The following is an 18185-nucleotide window of genomic DNA, read 5'->3' as shown; positions in this document are numbered from 1 at the left end:
CATTATTAATATGGAACTAAAGGGAATTAAATTTCTACCCATATTTTTAGTTTAGTGACTGCAGCCCTCTTTTTTATTTAATTGATTTTATTTTTTTTAAATACACAACAGTGGAATGCATTATAATTCTTATTACACATATAGGGCACAATTTTTCATAAAAACTTTGTATGTAAAGTATGTTCACGCCAATTCATGTCTTTATACATGTACTTTGTGGGTTTTTTTTGCATTAAAATTCTTATTACACATATATACCACAATTTTTCATATCTCTGTATACAAAGTAGGTTGACACCCAATTCGTGTCTTCATACATGTTCTTTGGATGATGATGTCCATCACATTCCACCGTCCAACTGCAGCCCTCTTTACCTTGCTGCCTCACAGGTCCATCCAAACTCAACCTATCCAAAACTGAGTACATTTTTGGTCAATTCTGCTTGCTCTAAGGCCTATCCCACCTACAGACATACCCAGGGAAAGGAGGAATCATTTAGACTTCTCCCTTACCTCTGGCCCAATTAGACCCTGCACCTTCAGGAAAGGACTCACCTGTCTCCACCTCTCCCAGCTCATTACACTGCTGTGGTGCAGCCCATCTGCTGCATTCCTTTCAGCAGACCCGTGGCTGGTTCCCAGATTTCCACTTGGCCCTGCAAATCTATTCTCTATATTCCCTCCGGAATGACCATTCTAAACTAATAATCTAATCTAATTGTTTCAAACAGCTGTAGAGCAGTCGGGGAGGAGCTCCTATTCCTGGCCTCTTGTATATGTCCTGCCCGTCTGCCTGCCTCTCATGCCTGTATTCCTGGTATCACCACCACCACTACACACAGATGTACATGTACACACAAACACACATACTCACACACACACACACACACACACACACACATCTATACTTCTAGGGCTAAAAAATGACCAGCATTTCCCCTGATGCATCCTCCAGTTTAGGAGTCCATACTGCATGTTTTTCTACCATCTGGAAGCCTTCCCTATATTAGTTCACAGCTCCAGGGGGTACTTCTTTCAAGAAGATTCCCCTGATCCATCCACTGTCAAGTCTGCAGTATGCTCACAGTGTGATCTGCAAATGACTCCCAGAGCAATTATACTTTTCTGAGAGAGCTTGTTTTCTCATCCCCAACCCCAAACTGGAAGCCCCTTAAATATAAGAACTTGGAATTTAAGTACTTATTTAGAGTTTGTTTTGTTTTTTTTTTTCTAAATTAGTTTAAAGGGGGATTACAATGGAGAAAAGAAGAACAGAATAGGGAGGAAGAGCATGAGAAGAAGATCACCATTAAACAGGGACAAGAGGGGGGAGGGAAAGGGAGAGAGAAGGGAAATTGCATGGTAATGGAAGGAGACCCTCATTGTTATACAAAATTACATATAAGAGGAAGTGAGGGGAAAGGGAAAAAAAAAACAAGAGAGAGAATTGAATTACAGTAGATGGGGTAGAGAGAGAAGATGGGAGGGGAGGGGAGTGGGGATAGTAGAGGATAGGAAAGGCAGCAGAATACAACAGACACTAGTATGGCAGTATGTAAAAAAGTGGATGTGTAACCTATGTGAATCTGCAATATGTATACGGGGTAAAAATGGGAGTTCATAATCCGCGTGAATCAAATATATGAAATATGATATGTCAAGAGCTTTGTAATGTTTTGAACAACTAATAATAAAAAAATTTAAATAAATAAAATAAAATGAAAATAACCACCCCCCCAAAAAAGAGAAAATTAGGGTTATACTACAAAAACACTGAAAAAAAAAACCCAGCATAACCATATGCACTTCTGTTTAATGAATGTCTTCCCTGTCAACTGATGTATTACAAATCAGACTTTTTAAAAATTTATTTTGATACCAGGATTGGACCCAGGGACACTTAACCACTGAGCTACATCCTCAGTCCTTTTTATTTTGATTTTGAAATGGTCTCACTAAGTTGCTGAGGCTGGCCTTGAACTTGTGATCCTCCTGCCTTCTAAGGCATGCATCACCGAACTCAGTCAGACAACTTGGTCCTCTCTACTCCTATGACTATTCCAGACCGCATCTTCAGACAGATTACTGCACATCTGAAATCTTCAACTGCAACTGCACTGTGACCTTAGCTCTTAAGTACACTTAATCATCAATTACTCCTGCTCTCTAGCTTTATGGAGCCCACTATTCCATGAACTCCATATGTTTTGTTTTGTTTTGTTACTGGGGATTGAACCCAGGGGCACTTAACCAGTGAACCACATCCCAACCCCCCAACCCCGCATTTTTTTTTTTTTTTTGATACCAGGGATTGAACCCGGGTGTATTTAACCACTGAGCCATATCCCTGGCCCTTTTTACTTTTTAAGACAGGGTTTCACTAAGTTGCTTAGAGCCATGCTAAGCTTCTGAGGCTGGCTTTGAACTTGCAATCTTCCTGCTCTGGCTTCCTGAGCCGCTGGATTACAGGCAACACCCCACCCAGCTATGAGGATTTTTCTATATATATATCAGCATTATTGATGTATTGAGTAACATCATTATTGGGGTAGGGGAGTATAAAATACTTAACAGTATCCCTGGACTCTGACAAGTCGCTGCAAGTAAGCACCCTACCACCATTGTGAAAACCATAAAAGTCTCCAGACACTGCAAACTGTCCCCCTGTGGGGTCACTGAAAAATTATCCCCAGTGGAGAACTTCTAATCTAGATTTAAAATGTGATCATACCCAGTGCATGGCCAGGTGTACAGATGTGTTCAGTAGAATGACAATCTGACCTATCTGATACCTTATTAACAATAGATTTAGCATCAGTGGATTAATAAGTGTAATGCACTCTTCTTCCAGTTCTTGGAATGGATGTGGCAAAGTCAGCAAACTTTTTTTAAATGTTAGAGCTGTTCATGTCACTTCCATTTGAGAAAACAAAAACCAACAGATAAAGCAGTATACAAAAATTAAGATCTAGAAACTAAGAGTAATAAAAGGTAATTGCTTCAGATACTCCTCAATTTCAGTAGGACTACAGGGCATTCTTTAGTTCTTTTTTGTTGTTTAAATATTATGCAGAACCAATAAGACCATAGCCTCCCTGCTTTTGTCATAGTGGGAAGTGACCCAGGACTGAAACATACATCAGCCCTAAAGCTCTTCCTTAAAACCTAAGGCTCTGGAAGGGCAGCAGAATAGAGCAGACAATATGATTGATGTATATACATTCCATGTATGTATTATATGTCAAAATACATTCTGCTGTCATGTATGACTAAAAAAAAATAAAAATAAATCGTATGGTTAAAAAAAAACAAAACAAAAAAACAATGGAGAAAAGATATACAAGATAATAAAAAAAATTAGAAGTTGACTTAAAAAAAAGTGCTGGCAAAACTGGAAATCCATATGTAGCAAAATGAAATTAAACCTCTCTCACCCTGCACAAAAATCAAGAAATAATAAATGGAATGGATTCAAATTAAATAGCTTTTTCTCAGCAAAGGAAACAATTAATAAAGTGAGGAGAGCTATGTATGTGTGTATGTGTGTGTGTGTGTACATGCATATCTGTGTATAGATTTTCTCCCACGGATTGGGAGAAAATCTTTACCACATCCACCTCCAATAAAGCATTAATCTCTAGGATATATAAAGAACCCAAAAAACTTAACAACAACAGCAAAAAATAAATAAATAATCCAATCAATAAATGGGCTAAGGAACTGAACAGACACTTCACAGATGAAGAAATACAATTGATCAATACATATATGAAAAAGTGTTCAACATCTCTAGCAATTAGAGAAATGCAAATCAAAACTACTCTAAGATGTCATCTCACTCCTGTCAGAATGGCAATCATAAAGAATACAGGCAATAATAAATGTTGGCAAAGATGTGGTGAAAAAAGTATACTGATACATTGCTGATGGGACTGCAAATTAGTGCAACCACTATGGAAAGCAGTATGGAGATTCTTCAGAAAATTTGGAATAGAACCACCATTTGACCCAGCTATCCCACTCCTTGGTTAATATCCAAAGACTTAAAGTCAGCATACAATAGTGACATCGCCACATCAACGTTTATAGCAGCTCAATTCACAATAGCTAGACTATGGAACCAACCTAAGTGTCCCTCAATAGATGCATGGATAACGAAAATGTGGTATATATACTCAATGGAATATTACTCAGCTTTAAAAAAGAGTAAAATTATGGCATTTGCCAGTAAATGGTTGGAGTTGGAGAATATCATGCTAAGAGAAGTAAGCCAATCCCACAAAACCAAAGGCTGAATGTTTTCTCTAATATGTGGATGCTAATTCACAATAAGGAGGGGGGCATCAGAGAAGAATAGCGTTACCTTAGATTAGGTGGAGGGAAATGAAGGGAGGGGAGGGAAGGAGATGCGAGGATAGGGAAGATAGTAGAATGAAACAGACATTATTACTTTATGTACATATGTGACTGCATGACCAATATGATTCTACAACATGTATACTCAGAAAAATGAGGTTATATCCCATCTATGTATAATATATCAAAGTGATTGAATGCATTCTACTGTCATGTATAACTAATAAAAAATAAACTTAAAAATTAATTTTTAAAAAAGCAAGGGTAGAGGCTTAAATTAAAAAAAAATAAGGACAACATAAAATGTAGTGCCCTAGCTATTTGCAATTGGCAGGCCAGTGACAGCTTCATGGCTAGTACCAGCCAACAAGAAGTAAGAAACTTGATCAGTTTTAGTTATAGCAGTAAAACTGGGCCAGGTGCTCAGGTAAAGCCAGCATTCCCCACAATAGACCAGGAAGAAGTTTCTCCTCACAGTCTTGAAGGATAAAGCTGAAGGAACCCACTAACTCCTTAGGCAGGCAGACCCCTTGTTCCTCCCCAACACAGCCAGCAGCACCACCCAAAACAAGGGCAACTCCACGAGCCCTGAGGATGTAGGCTAGGTAGGAAGCTCAGCTGATCAGGACTGACCCAGGAGCAGGGGCAGCATGGACAGGCCACACAGACTTCTAGCAGCTCACCATAGATACTTCTTATCTGGGACAATTTTTCAACAAATGTAGGGCAAAGATTATGCTATCTGATAAATCCTGTATCTAGGTTGTCAATTAAAAGCAAGATCGAAGGTATTAACCAGCTGTTAACCTTGGTAGGGTAGAAACCAGGACATTGCCCTGTTTACCTCCCAAAAGACAGCATCTAGCATGGAGATTCTCAGCCCTGTCAGACCAATGTCCCTTTACATTAACAGGTATTTCATAATGGTCCTTCACTACCCTGAAATAAAATTAATAGACAAGACAATTCTACCTCTACAGATACACATAACATGATCTTCACATGAAATTTCAAAAAGTCAAAATCAACATAATACCCTAACTAAAGTATGAAGCAAAAGGAAAGCAACTGATAGTAAGATATTTTGTATTTCAACATACAAAACATTCTCCTTAGCTGCCTTGGAAGACACAATGATGTGGTCAGACGTCTGCAACTATTGGATTCTCTCTGAAAACCAGAATTTTTTCCAGACAAAAAAATACAGGAATATGCAAAAAACAGATGAGAAGGCTTCCTAAGATAAAAACTTGTGCTTATTACTAAGACTTAATAACAGACCAGATTCAGGTGTACATGGAAAAGAGGGAACTATATGAATTACAGTAAGGATTGAATACCCTAATAAATTGCCAAGTTAGAGAAAATGAAGATTAATGGTATTCCTGCAGGTGAATTGGTTCAAGGGTGGCATCAAAATGATTCTGTGTGCTATGATGGGGAACAATGTAGTGGTAACGTATTATAAAAATATCTTCCTGTGTGAACTCCTACCACTAGAATTGTGCATTCAGTCTTGAAATTAGCTCTACAGGGCAACTCTTAGGCAGGACTGCCTGTATCTTGATAAGCATCTAGGACCCCAGCCCCTTACTTCTAAATGCCAATGGTGCTGCCCACCCCTTGTGCCAACCAACATATCTTAATGATTTTCAAAGCTTCCCTTTAAGACCTGGTGACCTAACTTAGAAGAGAAGTTTCACAAAGGTTAAATGAGCAAAAGAATGAATAAAGGAGGGAAGGACTAAATAAATGATCAGACTAAACTTTCATAATTTTCCTTCACTACCCTGAAATTAAATGAACAGATAACACAAATCTACCTCTCCAAATATATGTAACCTGATCTTCACATAAAATTTTAAAAAACCAAAATCAACATAATACCCTCACTGAAGTATGAAGCAAAAGGGAAGCAACTAGCAATAAGATATAAACAATCTTTTGTGTCCAGAGAATGCTCAAAAGATCAAGAATGTGAAGACCCAGCCAAGGGCTTGCAAACAGCTCTCAGTGAACATTAGTGGAAGAAAAGTGGAAACAAACAGTACCCTGCATTTGGTGCCGTCAGAGGATCCAGGGGCTTTGTAATCACCACTAACCCCAGATCTTGCCTCTGAGCCTCTTAGTTCATGCAATTTTGCCATGCACTTTAGCAGACTAGTTAGCTAGTTAGTCCTGGTACTTTTCTAGGTTGCCTAATGGGGCAGGAACATACGTACCTTCTTCAGTTTCTGCAACTCGGGAAGGCATAGTTGGTCTTTCCTCTGGCCTGACTTCTTGCTCAAGAGCCTAAGAAATGAAGGGGGAAAAAAATCACTGAAAACTATTTGAGGCTTCTGATATACAACAAAGAGAGAAAAGTCACAATCAAGAACCTGAGAGCTGGGAAGGCTGGGAAAGACAAGGGTGGGTAAAAACTGCTGGGAGAACACAGTCACTGTCCCAGAATAACAGGGAGCTAAGTCAGAGAAATCCAGGGGCAAGGGGGCCAAAGCTGTCCCTGCCACTAATCCTTGACTGCTTCTGCAGGTCACAACAATCAGAAAGCTCTCAGGAATGTTATGCGTAAACCAGAAAAAGAACAGAGCATCTTTGAAACTGCTAACAAGGGACACTGCATCTGCTCACCAGTAGCAACCCACACCTAGACCCTAAGATGTAGGGACCTTGGAGGGTTGGATGACAGGATAGGACCACAAGCACAGGTAGGATCCAGGATGACCATGGACCAAAAAAGTAGAAAACCACACCTTGAGCTGCAAATTGGCACCATGAGTGCAAGCTATACCTGCTGAAACTAAGTTGGTAAGCCTTGCAAAGGCCTTAGAGAAAAGCTGCCCTCTTGGGACCATCTGGATTTTCTTTTCAGACAGACTACTCACAGCCAGCAAAAATGTGAAAATATGCAGAATCACTTGCTGATGTGCCAAATGGTGAAAGAGCCCAAAAGTGCTTAGCACATGTTCCAAAATAAATCTTCAGCCTCCTTGGGTGGGAAACCACACAACTGATACAGACCCCTGAATCCTACCAGGCATGCTTCAGCCCAGTGGATCTATTGCCTCATTCTGACCATCTTGGAAGAGCATCCTGAGGCCAGAGCAAAAAATAACATGAAAAAATATACAACTCGTTGACCACAAAAGGGCAGGGAATGTCTAGTCACACGCCCTGTTTGGGCTACTAACTTGCCCAGCACCTCTTCCAGGATATGGTGTTCTCTCTTCCAGGGCCTCCAGGGACTTAAGAGATGGACTAGAGTAGTTCTATACTAGGGGGTGCTGAGGAGATGGAAGCATAAGTAATGGGGCTGAAAGAGGGGTCTCTAGGCCTGAGACATTCACCTGCACCGAGTTTACCTGGGGTCAGCCTTGACCTTGAACCCTTATCTTTCAATAAGGGGAGTTGTCAAGCTTATGCATAAAAAGCACATCAGACAATGTTGGTTTCTGATTACAGAACATGAAATAAAGTACTATTATTTTTGGAAATGGGTTTGTGAATACTTCACTTTTATGAGTAATTTGGAATGCCATCTCAGAGAAATTTAAATTTCCCAGTTGTCTTATTCATTTTAGCCCAGTTCCACAACTAAATTATCAGCATTCTGATTAATAGGAAAGACTTTGTTAAACAATTAAGAAAAATGATTAAAGGATACAGCTAAGACTTTGCCTATTCAGGGTTAAGTGTATAGCTTAATGGCAAAATATGTGCATGTGCAAGGCCCTGGGTTCAATCCCCAGTGCCAGGCAAATCAACAACAACCAAGAAAGGATTTTGCTTTTTCTTTAATTTCTTAATATTTGTCTTTACAGTTTAGATATTTAGCACAAACCTGTCACTTTAACATTTAATACTTATTACAAATTGTCATGCCACCACTATAAACTGCAATATAGAGTGAAAACCTGTAACCTCTGAAACTCTAACAGATGGGGCTTCTGAAGGGGAGCACCACAATAGGTCTAGTGCATGGTAAAGCAAGCTTGGGTTTTCACAGCAAATTGTCCACTGTTGCTCTAGAAGGCTGCAGATAACTGAGCAATGCTCAAACCTTAGACTTAATGTGTCTCCTTGTAAGAGACTGAGTTTGGGCTGTGGTTCAGTGAGTACCGATCAGTCCCTCACCTCAGAGCCAAGTCATCTAAAGCTAACACATAAAAATAAACTTTTAGACATGTAAGATCCAGTAAAGCATGAATACTTTCTATACAAAATCTATATATGGTCATGTAATATTTGTTATCCTAAGTTGTAAAGCTTTAGTATGAAAAATCCATATAATAATTACCACTTGCTTACATTTAAAATAACAATAAACCAAGCTAAATAACACTTTGCCTAATAATAACTAAAATATGTTAAATATTCTTTATACTTTTTTAGTCACATTCTATTTGTTTTCTAAAAAATAATAATAGTAATAACATATCAGGTCATTGACTAAAATAATTGAGTAAAATAGAGAAAAAGAGGCCATTGTCAAAATAATTAACATGAGCCTAGCAAGATATATTACAACATAGAACAAAAATAAATACTTGGGGTTCTTGAATAGCATATTAACATCAACAACTCAGGATTCATCCTCAATTCACAGACTTATCAGCTATCAATTTCATCTGAAGTTAAGCAATATTAAGGTGGTGACAAATATATTAAACCTACCTATCTTTGAGAACCTGAACCCCAGGTTGAGACTTTAACTTGGGTTCAATAATAAAAATGAACTTAAAATATAATGATAATGATTATAAAGAAAGTAAAACATTTTAACTCTGAAATGGGCATGCTATGATATGAAGCTATGATAGCCCTCAAAGCTGGTCATGATGGAAGGGGGAAAATCTCTTTGGAAAAAAAAAAAAAACTAAGTTCTTACCTGTTCCTATTTGTATGCCTGGGCTTAACTACATCTAAACCACAAGGAAGCCCAGGAGTAGATATATACATATACAATAGTCCTAAATGCAACTGCTTTAGTTGAGAATTATAATGCAATTAATAAGTACAGATAAAACATCCAATGTTAGAATTAAAACCCAACCATGGGTTGGGTTGGACTCAGAAAAGTAAACAGGAATATTATACAAAGTATTGTTTTCCTGACAACAACATATGTAATCTTCATTCTATTGATCTAATAGTTTCCAATTCCATGCCCCCCAATGTTTCATTAGAAAGAATGTGCTACCCCCCCAAAAAATACTGTTCCCAAAACCATGAATAGATGCCTGTGCTCTGTAAAGGAGTGTGCACTATTGTATACCAGAATATCTGGGCACAAACCTTGACAAGAAAGGCTCTGTCCCAGAAGTATTTCCGGAAGAGTTTAATATCTGCCTCCAACAAATGCCCGGCTGTGTGGTTAAGGGTCAGAGTCAGTGTTTCTGATGAGTGAATGTATTGCAGGGAGGCATCTTCACTGAGCCGAACTCGAGAAAAGCCTGGGGAACATTTGTCCTGAAAACTGAAACATCACAAATCAAAATCCATGCACAGTTTCTGAAATACCACCCCCAAGATTCCAATTCCCTTAGCTCCCTGATATGACAAACCCAACTGACAAAATAAACCTTGAAAATCACTTACGTGCAACAGATACATAAGCTCATTGAAACAGCTACTTTCAAAAGCCATAGACACCCAGAGAAGGGTCTATGGAAAAGATATTGAAGTATATACTACGTACTTTAAAGGTTTAGATAAACAGTGAAACATTACTAACTCAAACATAGAAATTTACCTCAAAATTTCATTCCCCTTTTAATCTGAAAAGATGCCTCACCCTTTAATGGAGCCACATGTAGAACAAATTAACTGGCAGCCAATAGTTTATTAGATGATTACAGTGGAAAACAGACATGCTCTCCAGGGAGTGTGGTGAAGCTTGGATGTTACAAACAAGTGAGGTATTCATAACACACTGGTACCACTGTTGCAAATCACTTTCTCATGCAAATTAAAACATGCATAAATTTAATCATGTCATATTCTTGAATACATTCATTAACAATAGAACAATATTCCCAAGTTAAATTCTTGAATATAAGTGGATTTTTCTGTTCTGTCATGGCAAAGAACAACTGCATATTCATTAGCTATTAGTAGGCTTCATGGATAATGTCCCAATATTCTAGATGGGTTATCATGCAATAGCAACAGTAAAGATGCCTCAGGATAAAAATGTTAATGTTCGGCATGTTGTCACATCCCCAAAGGTTGTTCCCAGATTCCTCACTTCAGTTCTGTGTCTCTTTCCTCTTCTAATATGACCTCACTTTGTAAAAAAAAAAAAATGGTTACTTTACAAAAATATATTCTACAGATGGTGCCTAACTTACAACAGTTTAATAATTTCTCAACTTCACAATGGCATTAAAACTATATACATTCATCATAAATCTTCAAATTTTGAATTTTGAGATGTTCCTAGGATGGGCAGTGGCAGCAAGCCACAGTTCCCAGGCAGTCACTCAATCACAAGGGTAAATAATCAATACTCCATGGTGGACTGTGTTGCTAAATTATGCTGCTGGTTGGTTAAATGTAATAAATTCATTTTCAACTTAGGGTTTTTCAATCTGCAATGGGCTCACAAGGACAGACCTATCAGATGTCAAGAAGTATCTACATTTCCACTGAAAGAAATATTACCTCCCTCACCCAGAATGATAAAAAAAAAAAAAGAGAGAGAGAGAGATCTATAAAGAGCAGTTGTTACTCTAAGGCTTGAGGAACCTCCCCAAACTCTTCACACCAATTGCTGGCAAGGATTCTAGAATCTTCCAGAAAACTTCCCATGCCAACACCAAGCCACCGAGGTGAATGGACTCTGAGCCTGAGGAATAAGATCCTTGTAATTAATTTAGAAATGGAAGCTTCATCCTATGATCAGCATTGAACTTACATACTTTTAATTCCATCCATGGTTGGATTTATTAAGCATGCAAGCTTTTAAAACACATAATTTTTTTCTTGCATGAAGAAACAAGATACAAAACTACCAACATATGAAGAGCTGGCCTCCAGGACCTCACTGAACCATGAACTATCCAGGATGACTAAGTCAAAGGAAGCATTCTTGCCCTACTGGCTAAAAAATGAGGTCATGTTAAACCAAAGATAAAGGAAATTCCCTTTGGATAGGCTTGGCTCTTGATTGATGGGCATTTGACCAAATAAGAAAAATAAACAGAAATCTCCAGTTTTTACTCTAACATTCTCTCATTCCCCATATAACCATAAATTAGTTACATTGAGTTCCATGAGCCAAACAAGAAAAACCAGTCTACTATGAGACATTGTGTAATAATACTCTAATGATATCTAATATTTATATAGTACTTTATAATTCTTAAAGTACTTTTCCAATTATATTATATATTTTACCACACATTAAATCATGAAAATCAATATATACGAAACCTTCTTTTGTAAGTTAAAAATAATGACCAATCTCAACCGTTCTAAATAAAACAATATACTCACAATTCACAAAAGTGTTGTTACATCATCAACATAAAGAACCTTATAGTTAGCACATTATTTCCTTTATATTATTTTTCTAGACCCTAATGACCATCCCACTGGCTAAATAGTACCATAAAGTCGGTCTGTTATTCATTGATTTAACAAAATTTATATTCTTTCAATGAAAATCATGGACTGGGCACTGTTATAGAAATATTGCAGTGGGTAAAACAGAAAAGGTCCCAGCTTTGTGTCTGTATGGTACACATGAACTAAAAGTAAAAATCATACACCAACATTACCTTATGGTTGGGTTATTTTTTTATAATGCTTGGCAGATTTTACAGAAACAGATGAAGAAAGAAATCAAGCATCTGAACTCACTTGGTGATGTCTTCCACCAGCCTGGAGTGTCCACCATGTGAAGCTAAGTCCAAGGGTGTGGCGCCCTCTTCATTGGGTAATGCCAAGGCCTGCACTCCCCCAGGGAGACACAGGAGGAAGTGGGAAAGCTTAGCCAAGCCCCATCTCACAGCCAGGTGTAGAAGAGACTCTCTGTGTAGAGATACTGCAGAGAAAGAAAAGCATATGACATTAGTTCCTCTGTCTTCACAGTTTCTTTCATACATTTTATCAAAGAGACAATGTATTTAGGCATAATAAAAACGTCAGAACCGTAAGGAACTGCCAAAGCACCAAATCCCAACACCTCACTCTGTGAATATGGAGAGGGATTTGTCCAAGGTTAGGGAGCCAGAAGATGCTGGAGCCAGATCCACTTTTCACTGGTATGATTTTCTGTCCACTGTCTACATATTGCCATCGCTGCCTCTGCACATGCAGGAGGGTCATCTAAGGAAAACAGGTTCTAGGGAAAGACCACTCTTTGGTAAACAGATACTTGTCAGTTTCCAAGATCCCTGAAGGATTCCACTGCTCAGGCGGGGCAGGCTCTCTCAGAGGCCAAGGTCATTAAGTTTCTACCCTTTGTCCTCAGTGCTGTTTCTCCCCTGGTGAAGCTACAACAAAATAGCTTCATATATCCAGAAAATATGAGACTGTGGCCTTTCTCAAATCTTACAGTGGTATTTGGTCATCTATTAGATCCCTGAGCTTATGTCAATATTGCCAAAGCCACGCCAGGTGTGCAGCAGGCTAAAACCAGGCCTTACTGGATGCCCCTGGACACCCCTTTGCTGGACAAAGGGCTCCTGGTTGGTCTGTATCTTGGTTTTCCTCATGATGTTTGCTTCTACGCATTATGATTGGTTCCCAGCTGGACCACTCTGCAGGTTGACAGGTCCTTGGTGCTTCTATTTCTAATACCTAGCAGAGTCTGGCAAACCAAAGCCATTCCTTATTTGTGGAGTTAAATGGTGATCGGCTGTTAAAAATCAGAATTATTTGTGTGTTTAGATTAGTTAATTTGTATAAAGTTTGTACACCTATATTTTTCTTGCAATGGCTCAATGCCTGGAACACGACTAGCCCATAGTAAACACTGTATTATAAGTATGTAAAAGAATAAATTTGCCCATACTAAAAAAAAAAAAAAGAAAAGAAAAGAAACTAAACTAGTCACAAGCTGGCTGTGGTAGCATAAACCTGTAGTCCCAGCACTTGGGAAGCTGAGGCTGGAGGATCTCTTAAGTCTAGTAGTTGGAGACCAGCCTATGCAACATAGTGAGACCCTGTCTACAATAAATAAACAAATAAACAAAATAAAAACAAATAAAATAAAAACAAGCTAGACCCATGAACTCTATTGGCATTGGCACACCTTAAAATATGCCTCATTTTAACCTAAACATGAAATTACCAGCAAGATCTGTTGCAATGAGCATGCAGCATGAATGTGAGCCTTACAGAAACTCCAGTCATGTTATTGACTGTGTGTGTAACCTACAGAGAGCCAGACAAAGCTGTGGTCACACCAGACTGAAAGGACCAAGAGGTGGGGACTTTGTCTTGTATCTTATGGTGTTCCCAGTCTTAGCACAGTGCTTGGGACGTGGGATGTGCTCTAAAAATATTGGCTTATTAGATGAATGAATAAATGACCAATAGCTCTTCCCCTGGTGAATTCCTACAAAAGTTAGCTTTTAGTATTTGACTACAGCTGCTGTAGGGAGCATCTGTTGTTCTTGGTTCTGCCTCAGATACCTCTTGAGCAATAGCTGAGAAAAGAAATTATGTACTCCCACACACAACTGGGACAAAACCGCCTGCTTCCCCACACAGCTCACTGTCCATATTAACATGATTTTATGTTTCCATTGTCTTCACAAACATAACTTCACTATTCCCAGAGACTCTTGCTCAGGCAAATTACTGATTGTTCATACAGGGACTGCCCCCAAGACTCAGTGACTCTTCAGTAGGAAGTCTCAACAGACAGTGTATATAAAACCAATTCTAAACTGTATCAAGATCCTTACACACACCCTATCAGATCCCCTCCCCACTTGCCATTCCCTGACACTACCAACCCCAAATTAAAATCTTCATTCAACCAAACTGCAATTCTCAATAAATTTCAGTCTTGCCATTCTACCCGCTCCAAGACTCTGCTATGATCCTGTTCAGAGGAGTTCCCCTCACCATAGGGAATAAGCTCAGCTTTGTCCTACCAACGACTGTGCTGATGGTATGTAATGGGCCAGTATCCAACAGCACTCTAATTTGAAACAACTAGGAGGAAATACTCCACTGCGCATGAATGCCAAAGAAAACTGATTAGTTTGCATTCTTAATTGGTTTTACTGCTATTGCTATTTCTAAATCTAGATCAATAAACTTATGGCTTTATATTTCAAATATGTAAAGAGCACTTATCACAGTGAAATGCTACACATTTCTCCTTATATTTGTTCCATTATCTGTCTGTTTGACACAATATGGATCTCCCCCATTGAAATAGCATCAAAAATGCCAGAACATCTAAAAACATACAAGGTAGCACATTTGCTTCATGTACTAGATATTGTCATCTTTACAAAACTGAAAAGATAAACTATTTTATCCTACAAGTTTTTATCCTGTAAGTTTTTGCCTATTCTACTAATTTGATTAGAAAGAAGTGTTTTATTATTAAGAGATTCCCAGCAGGACATGTTTTACTTCCTTTTTAAGGTAATAACCAGGAAGAAACTTGTGAGGATCAGGTAATGAGATGAACACACACATGCACACATGTACACACATACACTCACCAGCACAGCCAGCCCATCAGCATGAGATGCTACCAACCTCACTGGCATGAGATTTCTAAGGCGGAGAAGCCTCTCTAAATCAGGTGAGAAATGTTCCATGGTTGTATAGGCTGCAATACAATCAAGTGGGCACATCTAAACCCTTCATGTTCCTTTTTAAAATCATAGTGTTTGTAGAAACAGACAGGGTACCAGCTGTTTAGATGGTGTGCCCTGCGGTGCCTGCTGCACTGCTCTAAATACCATCAAACCCAGGGTGCAGGGCACCGTGCTCAACCTAACCCACCGAGCAGTGGGAGGTGCTGTTTCATCTACCAGGAGATCCTTCCATGCCAGTCCTGCTAGTCCAGCTCCCAGTCCTCTGCTTTCAGGCTCCATCTTCAGATCTTGAGAGAACAGCAAACATGTGGAGCTGAAGGGCTCATTGTTGACCTGACTGTCTTTCTCTCCTCTCTCTCTCTCTCTCTCTCTCTCTCTCTCTCTCTCTCTCTCTCCTCTTTCCCCTCCTTTCCTCCCTCCCTCCCTCCTTCTGAGCCTCTCCACTTAAGGAGAGCAGGAAGGCAGGGGAAGAGAGGATCTTCTGATGTTTAAAGAAAACAAATAAGAAACTGACCTAAGTGTTTTAAGAGAGAGCTGTCTTGTTCAGTGCAAGAGTTCAGAGCACAGAAGAGGGCAAACAGCTTGAAATAGGAAGCATCATGACATACATAAATATTTCTGCTTGTTGGAGAGTTTCAGGTTTCTTAAGGGCAGCCAGGAAAACAAACTGTGGAAAGGGGTTATACAATTTGGCAGAGGTGGGCTGTTTAATTAAAACGAAAAATTTTTTACCAAATAAATATGTGTCTTCCTGTTTAGCTGGTACCAGGAGTTATTTGAACTAATGTAACCAAGGCAGAATTACTAATAATTGCTCTAACAGTAAACATTAAAAAGTATTACCTCTAACATCCTGGCAGCACAATCACTCAGACACAGAAAGGAACTGAACAGGCTGTGTCATTGAATAAATCATTCCTATTACAGCACAGTGAGGGTCCATCTGCCCCAGCAGGGAAAAATCAAAGCCCACTCTACAGAGCATCAACTTCTTTGCCATAAAATGAGGTTATTACAATAAAGACCTCAGTTTCTTTGAGTATTTAAACATATCTTGACTTTGCCAGGCATGGTGGCACACACCTGTAATCCCCAGAGACTCTGGAGGCTGAGGCAGGAGGATCACAAGTTCAGAGTCAACCTTAGCTACTTAGAACCTGTCTCAAAATAATTTTTTTTTTAATGGGGACAGGGATGTAGTTCAGTGGTAGAGCTTCTCTGGGTTCAATCTCCAGTAACTAGCGCGCACACACACACACACACACACACACACACACACACACTATTTTCACTTTATGGTGAGCAAAGATTTATGAAAAGCAGCAAACACCAAGGGGACTTTGAGAGAAACATCTTAATCACAAGAACAGGAATAGACAGTTTGATTGTTACTTAGAGAAAGTGATTTTGTTTTCTTGTCAGCCTTTGGAATCACTATTGTACCTACACAAGGTCTGACCATAGCATTCACTTGGCAGAAAATTCATCTTGGAAGATTTAAATATTAACCTCTTGTTGTAGGTTCATCCACAACAATTAATGTACCACCCTGCCAGGGATAGTGATAGAGGGAAGGCCATGGTGGCAAGAGGTATGTGGAAAATCTCTGTACCTTTTACTCAAATTTGTCATGAACTTCACCTGCTCTAAAAAATAAAGCCCATTAAAAATAAAATAAAATAATTAATCAAGCCCTTCAGAACTCAAAATCTCTGCTTGAAATATAAATTGGTACAAACACTTCAGAATACACAGTGGCATTATCTAATACATTTAGAGAGTCTAGTATCTTATAGTAAATCCATTCCATTCCATAATTGTCCTATTCCTTCATATAAATCCTAGCAAAGAACATACTTCACGTGCACCAGGAAACATGCATAAACATGTAAAGTGTTTGAAATTAGAAACAATCTTAATGTCCATCAGCAATGCAATAAATTGTAATGTAATCATACATTAGTATTCTAACAATAAAAATGAAATTCTAGCCAGGCGTGGTAGTGTACATTTTTAATCCCAGCAGCTCAGTAGAGTGAGACAGGAGGATCATAAGTTCAAAGCCAGCCTCAGCAAAAGCAGAATGCTAAGGAACTCAGTGAGACCCTGTCTCTAAATAAAATACAAAATAAGGCTGGGGATGTGACTCAGTGGTCAAGTGCCCCTGAATTCACTCCCCAGTAGCCCCCCCACCCCCAAAAAAAGTAATTCTAGGCTAACAGAAGAAGGTAACAAATATAATGTAGAATGGGAATAATTAAAGTCACAAAAGAATATAGAGGATATATTTTAATAAATAAGAATCTCAAAAAAGGTGAGAGCTATACATATACCTATGTATATATTTAGGGGGAAAACTATAAAGAAAAGCAGGAAAGTGCTATAAAAGTCAGCATAATACCTCTGAAGTAAAAAAGGAGAATGTGACAGGAAAGGCCAAGGGGAACTGGTCCTTCTGGCGTTTACTGGTATGTGTATGACTCTGTCTGGTCTCTTTCCCCCTCTCCCTCTCTTCCATCTCCCTCCTTCTCTTTCTCAAACACACATAAATACACATGCATACACATAGGGGGATGAGGGTTTTTAAAAACACTAATGCCAGGTATGGTGGTGCACACCTGTAATCCCAGCAGCTCGGGAGGCAAAGGCAGGAGGATCACAGGTTCAAAATCAGCACTGAAGATCCATCTATTAGCTAAAAGGAATGTCAGCAGAGAATAGCAACAGCAATGGTGTTCTTGAGTTTCTCAAGTTATCTTTCATTCACATTATTTACTGCTAAGCCAGGAAACAGTGTTAGACATTTAGCAAAATCTTAAAGCTAAAATGTGATGAGTCCAATAACCTACAAGCAAATGATATTTTTAAACTCAAGTTAATTCAGAAGTACTTCTATTTTGTAGGGCTTAGTAATGTTTCATATCTCTGAGTGCAGCCATTGAAACATATCCAATAAAGTTTTGGGGAGACTAAAACATAGTGTTTTAACTTGTATCCATCCCATTTACTGATTCTTAATTTTACTTCTTGTGCCTTAGG

General features: G+C 38.8%; 1 protein-coding gene across 5 annotated transcripts in view; it reads right to left on the bottom strand.

Annotated features, from left to right (window-relative positions):
* Positions 1 to 18185, bottom strand: part of Arhgef28 (Rho guanine nucleotide exchange factor 28) — a 306403-nt gene that overhangs the window by 147858 nt on the left and 140360 nt on the right. For 4 of the 5 annotated variants that reach the window (XM_071612505.1, XM_071612508.1, XM_071612507.1 and 1 more), the window contains exons 5-7: positions 12220 to 12403; positions 9652 to 9832; positions 6579 to 6648 (exon numbers count right to left, since the gene is read on the bottom strand). In XM_071612505.1, the coding sequence (XP_071468606.1) occupies positions 6579 to 6648; positions 9652 to 9832; positions 12220 to 12403 (435 nt within the window). Of the gene's footprint in view, positions 1 to 6578; positions 6649 to 9651; positions 9833 to 12219; positions 12404 to 18185 lie in introns of those variants that run through there. The other variant, XM_071612509.1, reaches the window with a different exon arrangement.

The sequence above is a fragment of the Marmota flaviventris genome, chromosome 5, assembly GCF_047511675.1.
Source record: "Marmota flaviventris isolate mMarFla1 chromosome 5, mMarFla1.hap1, whole genome shotgun sequence".
NCBI classification, from domain to species: domain Eukaryota; kingdom Metazoa; phylum Chordata; class Mammalia; order Rodentia; family Sciuridae; genus Marmota; species Marmota flaviventris.
This window is presented reverse-complemented; position numbering and strand designations above follow the sequence as displayed.